The 8,682-nt window shown below is 42.7% G+C and overlaps 1 protein-coding gene across 1 annotated transcript in view; it reads left to right on the top strand.

Moving 5' to 3' along the window:
* The window catches only part of LOC107671824 (vacuolar protein sorting-associated protein 13B-like), a gene marked incomplete at its 5' end in the record, with an annotated part of 115,965 nt that overhangs the window by 82,276 nt on the left and 25,007 nt on the right, over positions 1-8,682 (top strand). Inside the window, 3 exons of the mRNA XM_016464809.1 lie at positions 1-43; positions 1,752-2,104; positions 3,519-3,680. The exon at positions 1-43 is cut by the window's left edge and continues 163 nt beyond it. Coding sequence (XP_016320295.1) covers positions 1-43; positions 1,752-2,104; positions 3,519-3,680 — 558 coding nt within the window. The remainder of the gene's footprint in view (positions 44-1,751; positions 2,105-3,518; positions 3,681-8,682) is intronic.

Here is an 8,682-nt window from a genome sequence, read left to right on the forward strand (position 1 = left end):
CTGGAGCTGCACTTCTGTCACAACCTGGATCAGCTGGGCACAGGTGTGTGTGTGAAAATATTGTCATTATTTACTAGAGATGCACCGATCGACCGGCCAGGGACTGGAATTAGCCGATTTTCCGCATTAACTAGGGAAGCACTGAAACTTGGCCACCAAATATTTTCACGCGAGAATGATTCTGATTTTATTGCATTCAGTGTAAAACGAGACTGATAATATATTTATGTCGTGCCAGCCTGTCTGAGAGAGAGAGACTCGTGCAGAAATCAAAACAAATGAGCGCAACAGCACACACAAAGTAACTCACAGAAAGTTATAGATGCATACTGCAGTAAAAAAATATATTTATAATATATGATATAGATAAGCAACATTACACAACCAAGATGTTTCCCCAAATATCAACACGACTGCAGTGTGACACTGATTTTATACATAGTTCAATAAACAATAAGTTAAAATTAAGTGACTTATATTTTAGACACAATATTGACTGTTTTTGCTCAGTTTTGCAAACGAAAATAGTTCCAATCAAAGCCACAGCAGAACTGTCGAGTGTCTCTGAGCAACACAGCGGCGTTTCGTTACTGAATGAATCCATGTTTTTGAACGAATCGAGTGAGTCAATGATTCAGTGATGCATTCGTAAAGAGTCACTCGCCTCGTTTCTGAATGAATCAGCCATCTGAACGAATCAGTTGAATGAATGACTCATTGACTCAATCATTAAAACAGTCATTTGCTGCCTCTTACTGGTGCTTTGGTTTGATATTTAAAAGTATCATTGCATTTTTCCCAACATTTCTTATTTGTATGTTCAAAAAGTTATTTAAAACATTAATCTTATAAAATGATTTATGCATTTGAAATGTTGCGGTGTAAATGCATTTATCAGCTTCATCAAACAGTCTGTGTGAACACATCTAATGCCACTTCAGATGCTGCTTCTGTGGAAAGATGGAGTTTGTTGATACTGATTTCATTTGAATGGTAACAACTCTACAGTTTCTTATTATTCTAACTGAATTAATTGATACAATGTAAGAATTTGATGTGAAAGATGACACATTTAATAAGGTTAGGGGGGAAAATTACCATTTACAAACCGTGGGAAGTCACATCTGTTTTGTTATACACAGCAGCTCTTTCTACCTCTTTCCAGTCACAGAGCACTTTATTTTGAGAGAACATCTGTAATTTAGTCCAGATTGGGGGACATGTAATGTTTAATAATTTCTTTTATTATGTAAATAATTTTTTTGCATTGAAAAAAGTATAGATTTTTGTTTGTATATGTAGTAAATTTTAGTTCTTAGAAAGAAAATCTGTATCGGCAGCTCACACTTACAAAAATATTTGAAATCGGAGTCGGCCAAGAAAATTGCAATCAGTGCATCTCTATTATTTACTCATCACCCCGTCCTTTCAGGAAAAGTCAGAGTTTCCCATGGGCCTCATGAGCTGTTGAAAAGCTAATTATTATTTCAGTCATGAAAAAAAATGAAGAAATAATTTAAAAATAAATAGTCAAAATAAAACACTTACCAAAAATTTTATTGAATAATTTTATAAAAATTTTATAAAAATTTAATTGAAATGAATAATTTTTGAAATAAAACAATCAAAACTTATTAAAAATGATGAAATGCTTTATTAGTTTAGCTGCATGTCATGTGACCATTAATCAACTTCAGAGAACTGTGAATATAGGAATGTGTGTATTCTCTATAATTCCACTCTTTCCACAGTGCCGTGCCAGAAGCTCCGCCCCTTCCTCCCAGACAGGAAGTCGCCTCAGGATCAGGAGTTTGCGGTGGTGTGTGTGCGTGAGCCGTGTGTGTTTGTGCGTCAGTGGAGTGACGTGATGCAGTGCTGTCATGAGCTCAGCTTCTCGTCCACGCTGAGCTGCAGACTGCTGGAGTACCGCAACCTCACGTACCTGTCTGTCCTTCAGCCGGTCAGCCTGCGGGGACACGCCACACACACACACACACACTCACGCCGCACGCTACACTGCGACACCACGCTGCAGCCGCTGCACGCCGCTGCCGGCCAGTACGCCGTTCACACGCTGGACCGAGCGCTGCAGGCCTGGAGACAGGTGAGACGGGTTCATCATCACAGGATCACTGATGTGGAATAAAAGTGTTTCAAAGCAGCTGCATGCTGCTGTTCTGACAGTTCCTGCAGTTTGTTTGGGTCGTTCACATACAGACCCGTCAAACCAGTGAAAGAGTCACGCAGACCGAAGCAGTGAACGTGTGCGGAGTTCTCACTAACTAGTAGTGCAAACCCTCACAAACACACACACGCACACACTCTCACACACACTCTCACTCACTCACACACACACACACACACAGTGTTCTGACAGACAGTCACATGTGCTCAGACAGAGATTATAGAGCTGAGTTATAGAGCTGTTTAATGTGATCTGTCCCAGAGTTCTGCCGGTTCTGGATGTTTAGTGGGTGTGTTTATAAGTGATGGACAGACAGTGACTCTTTCATGTGACTCTCTAAAAGTGAGAGGATTAGTGTCTTCCTGTGGAGTGTTACTGTGTTTCTCTATAAACACACACACACTCATCTGTGCTCCCCTGACAACACACACACACTCGCACACACATACACGCACACTCATACTCACACACACACGCACACACACTCACTGACACACACACACACACACACACACACACTCACACACATATACACGCACACTCATACTCACACACACACACACACTCTACAGGTCCAACAACAGCTCATCCACTCAGTGGGAGAGGAGAGAATGATGGGAAATGTTGGTGTGACTCAGAGTTTGGAGGTGCTGCTGGTGTGTTGAGATGTTTCCAGTAAAGTGTGAGTGTGCGCGTGTGTGTGTGTTTGTGTGTGTGTACCTGTTTTTCTATTCTGGTGGGGACTTAAACCTGAATACACAGACTCATGGGGACTCGTGTCACTGTGGGGACCTACATTGAGGTCCTCATGGGCAAACAAGCTTATAAATCATACAGAATGAGATTTTTTGAGAATATAAAAATTGCCAGTAGTTTCCTGTGAGGGGTAGGTTTAGGTGTAGGGTTGGTGTAGGGCAATAGAATATATGGTCTGTACAGTATAAAAAAATCCTTTTGTTTGTTTGAATATTAGGAATGTGTTAGTGTGTTATGTGTAAGCCAGGTTAAAGAGATGGGGCTTTAATCTAGATTTAAACTGACAGAGTGTGTCTTTCTCCCGAACAATGTTAGGTAGGTTATTCCAGAGTTTGGGCCTAAATAGGAGAAGGAACTTCCGCCCGCAGTTGATTTTGGTATTCTAGGTATTATAAAAATTGCCAGAGTTTTGAGAACGCAGCGGACGTGGAGGACTATAATGCAATAAGAGCTCGTTCAAATACTGATGTGAACGCGTCTTACATGCGTGTGCAGGTGTTCTTCTGTCTGTGGACCAGCAGACAGACGTTCACATGAGCAATGACTGAACTGATGCTCTCTGTTCCTTGTGTTTCAGAACGGCGTGTTGGATGCAGAGGAAGTGGTTTTCAGTCATTACGTCATCTGTAACGACACACAGGAAGTTCTAAGGTTTGGACAGGTGGACACAGATGAGAACATCCTGCTGCAGAGCAACCAGAGTCACCAGTACAGCTGGAGAACCCACAAATCCCCACAGGTGCTCCTGTCTGTCTGACTGTCTGTCTGACTGTCTGTCTGTCTGTCTGTCTGTCTGTCTGTCTGTCTGTCTGTCTCTCTGACTGTCTGTCTGTCTGTCTGTGTCTCTGACTGACTGTCTGTCTGTCTGTCTGTGTCTCTGTCTGTCTGTCTGTCTGTCAGTTGTGTCAGTAATCCTGCAGTTGGTTTTGCAGTGTGTGTGTGTAACAGTAAAAAGTTGAACACCCGCAGCAGCGCCGTTCTTGACACTCTTTATGAATGTACCACTGTGTGTGTGAGGTAATGCCTGAATGTGAACGGCAGCTATTGTGCCAGCCACACACACACACTCAGTACTAGAGGCTCGGGAGTTTTTTTCCCTCTTTATGAACATGATGTGTGTCTGTATCTGGGAAGAGTTTCCTGTTCCTGCGGCTGCAGTCTGAATGTGTCCAGAGACACTCAGACACACTGACCACAGCAGCCACGTCTCTCTGTGTTTGTCTGTCACTGACCGCAGTGCCGTCCTGACTGTCGTCCTCTCTGGCGGTTCGGTCCGAGGCTGTTTGTCCAGTCTGTCTGACGCGCTGCGGGTTCGAGTCCTGGTGCTGCAGGACAGGAGAGGATAGCGCACCGTCTGCTGCTGTTGTCTTGATCTCTTCTGTGTTGTTTCTGACGTATGGTTTTTATTTCTCTAGTATTTTTGAGTGACTAAAAGCTTGGGCTCTTTTTCCCCACTGTGCACTGCGGTGTGGGCGGGGGGGGCATTCACCGCGCGGCACGTCTCCGCTGGGACTCGTGTGGCATGCTAATGACTTCAGGGCTGTGGACGCTGTCTGGGGCGCGTTCAGTATGGAGACCATTAGCACCAATCTGGATGGAATTTGGGTGGATATTTGACTTCCTGTCTCTTCCTCTCGGGGGGATCCACAAGACAAGCAACAAAAACGGAATCCAAATACCTTGGGAAGTCAGTTTGCAAGATGACAGGTACACATGGCTAACATACATTCACAAGTCCTTATATTTATAACATTCAACACTCAAGGATAGACAAAACATCTTCGTTTCCATATTTGCATACTCCCTATAATGGCTGAAACTGAACAGAATTTTGCGAGTTTTTTTGCTTTCTTTTTTTGCAATCCACCCAACTGCAGTCCTTTAATCACATTCTTGTGCACATGACCTAAGCTTCCCAATACTAGGGTAATTAACTTACAATGACAGTCAAGTTGATGGATGGCTTCAACCAATGGCTGATATTTCAGCAGTTTGGAAAGAATGCAGGTATCAAAATACAGATCAAAACAACAGTCAACCTCACTGACAGATACAGAGTTCAAAGCCTTGTTTACAATCACAATGTCCGGAGTGTTTGGAATGTTTTTAAAATAGTCACTGTCAAATGTGTTGTCATAAAACCAATTCAATTCAACATTAGTATGCTGGTAAAACTTACTGTCTTTGTGCATTGTTTTCAAGTCCTTTATAATCAAATCAACCAGGCAATCGTGTTTTCAAGTCCTTTACAATCAGATCAACCAGGTGATCGTGTCTGGACACATACAGTCCTTTGTAACAGCAACATCCATTTAAGATGTGGGCAACCATTTCATTTTCCTGTTGATTTTGATGTAACAGACAGTAGGAGTTGTACTTTCAATTCGGTTTTAATTTAAATCCAAGAAACTGGGGCTCGTTGCATGAAGCAGCTGGTATTTTGCGCCGCTGTAGATGTAGAAAAAGTGACCCACGTGCCAGCTCTCTGACAGATGTATCGTCGTTATTCAGCATGTTAAGATGACCTGTTCTGGAGGCAGTATAAATCCATTCAGTGTTTGGGACACCGAGACCTCCGTCTCGGCGCGACTGGAAAATAATATCTCGGGTTGTATGGCTATTGAGGCAGAACCATTTTCTCACTAGCTCCGTAACCAGAAAAAGTGACCCACGTGCCAGCTCTCTGACAGATGTATCGTCGTTATTGAGCATGTTAAGAAGATGACCTGTTCTGGAGGCAGTATAAATCCATTCAGTGTTTGGGACACCGAGACCTCCGTCTCGGCGCGACTGGAAAATAATATCTCGGGTTGTATGGCTATTGAGGCAGAGCCATTTTCTCACTAGCTTTACCATTTCATCGTTCAGTGTTGAAAGTGTGCATTGTGGAATATGAACATTCATAAACAGATGTTGAATTTTAGCTGTTGCAATCAATCTGATAGCCTCGATCTTCATCATTATGGGGAGAGGGGAAGAGTCAATCAGTGCAAGTCTTCGGGTAAATTCATGACACAGCTCTGTAACCTGTTCCTCCCAGTCTCCGCTAATGTTGAATTTATGCCCCAGATAAGAATAGGTTTCATGACGTTCATATAGACGGATAGGTTTATGTGCTAATGCAAAGACCGGGGGTTTGTCAGACTTTGATCTATACCATCTATTTCCTCCACTCCGTCTTTCATAAAATGCAGCACACTTTGTATGTTTCATATCCAAACCAGACCACCTTATGAAGTCATCTGTACGAAGAAGCATATTATGAATTATACTCTCATCTCGTGACGATATTTCCACATCATCCGCATAAGCTTGCACTGGATTTGGAGATTGCACACCTGCTGGTGAGCACTGACACATCCATTTCAGCCAGGAGTTAATCGCTAGTATAAAGTTAATAGCCCTCTAGGGGCAGCCAGTCTTAATACTGATCTTGAGAGGTATAGGATCAGTTAAGGCACTTCCACATATGACTTGAACATAGGAGTTATTGTAGACGTCCTTGATCACGTCCACATACAGCCGTGGCAGTCTTATTTCATCCAATGCATAAAGCATAACATCATGGGACAATGATCCAAAAGCATCACGAAAATCCAGAAAGACAGTGAAGAATTTTGCAGATGAATGTTTAAAATCATCAATTCCTGTTTTCAAACAAAAGACGTGCTCATTCATTCCCTGTCTGTTGATATATGCTTTCTGTTTTGATGAGAGTATTCCTGTCTCCACCAACCAGGGGAGGATTCTTGAGAGCAAACATTTCATGAACACCTTATATACTGTCGGTAGTAAGGATATATCTCTCCAAGTTGACGGATCGTCGGGATATGGTCTTTCTTGGGGATTCGATGGATCAATGCCCCTTTCCATGCTTCTGGTACTTTACCGTTCTCAAGACAGATGTTAAATATATTAGTCAGAACTGGGCACAACGTGCTTTTACCAGATTTCAGCGTTTCGTACGTCACACCATCAGATCCACTTGCTTTATTATTAGGTAAATTACTAATCACTTTCTCTACCTCACTAACAGTAAATAGCGAGGCGGACCTCCGTCTCGGCGCGACTGGAAAATAATATCTCGGGTTGTATGGCTACTGAGGCAGAACCATTTTCTCACTAGCTTTACCATTTCATCGTTCAGTGTTGAAAGTGTGCATTGTGGAATATGAACATTCATAAATAGATGTTGAATTTTAGCTGTTGCAATCAATCTGATAGCCTCGATCTTCATCATTATGGGGAGAGGGGAAGAGTCAATCAGTGCAAGTCTTCGGGTAAATTCATGACACAGCTCTGTAACCTGTTCCTCCCAGTCACCGCTAACGTTGAATTTATGCCCCAGATAAGGATAGGTTTCATGACGTTCATATAGACGGATAGGTTTATGTGCTAATGCAAAGACCGGGGGTTTGTCAGACTTTGATCTATACCATCTATTTCCTCCACTCCGTCTTTCATAAAACGCAGCACACTTTGTATGTTTCATATCCAAACCAGACCACCTTATGAAGTCATCTGTACGAAGAAGCATATTATGAATTACACTCTCATCTCGTGACGATATTTCCACATCATCCGCATAAGCTTGCACTGGATTTGGAGATCGCACACCTGCTGGTGAGCACTGACACATCCATTTCAGCCAGGAGTTAATCACTAGTATAAAGTTAACAGCGCTCCAGGGGCAGCCGGTCTTAATACCGATCTTGACAGGTATAGGATCAGTTAAGGCACTTCCACATATGACTTGAACATAGGAGTTATTGTAGACGTCCTTGATCACGTCCACATACAGCCGTGGCAGTCTTATTTCATCCAATGCATAAAGCATAACACCATGGGACAATGATCCAAAAGCATCACGAAAATCCAGAAAGACAGTGGAGAATTTTGCAGATGAATGTTTAAAATCATCAATTCCTGTTTTCAAACAAAAGACGTGCTCATTCATTCCCTGTCTGTTGATATATGCTTTCTGTTTTGATGAGAGTATTCCTCTCTCCACCAACCAGGGGAGGATTCTTGAGAGCAAACATTTCATGAACACCTTATATACTGTCGGTAGTAAGGATATATCTCTCCAAGTTGACGGATTGTTGGGGATATGGTCTTTCTTGGGGATTCGATGGATCAATGCCCCTTTCCATGCTTCTGGTACTTTACCGTTCTCAAGAGAGATGTTAAATCTGTCTCCACCAACCAGGGGAGGATTCTTGAGAGCAAACATTTCATGAACACCTTATAAAATGTTCATATCTGACAGATGTATCGTCGTTATTGAGCATGTTAAGAAGATGACCTGTTCTGGAGGCAGTATAAATCCATTCAGTGTTTGGGACACCGAGACCTCCGTCTCGGCGCGACTGGAAAATAATATCTCGGGTTGTATGGCTATTGAGGCAGAGCCATTTTCTCACTACCTTTACCATTTCATCGTTCAGTGTTGAAAGTGTGCATTGTGGAATATGAACAACAACATCCACGCACACACACTCACTCTCACACACACACACTCTCATACACACACACACACTCGCTCATTCTCACACACACTCACACACACACACACACTCTCTCTCTCTCACACACACACACACTCACTCTCGCACACACACACACATACTCACTGACTCACACACACACACACATACACACAACCACTCTCTCACTCACTCACTTATACACACACTCACTCACTCACTGACACACACACTCACTCACTCACTGACACACAC

Source organism: Sinocyclocheilus anshuiensis, unplaced genomic scaffold, assembly GCF_001515605.1.
Source record: "Sinocyclocheilus anshuiensis isolate Anshui unplaced genomic scaffold, SAMN03320099.WGS_v1.1 scaffold3481, whole genome shotgun sequence".
Classification (NCBI taxonomy): Eukaryota; Metazoa; Chordata; class Actinopteri; order Cypriniformes; family Cyprinidae; genus Sinocyclocheilus; species Sinocyclocheilus anshuiensis.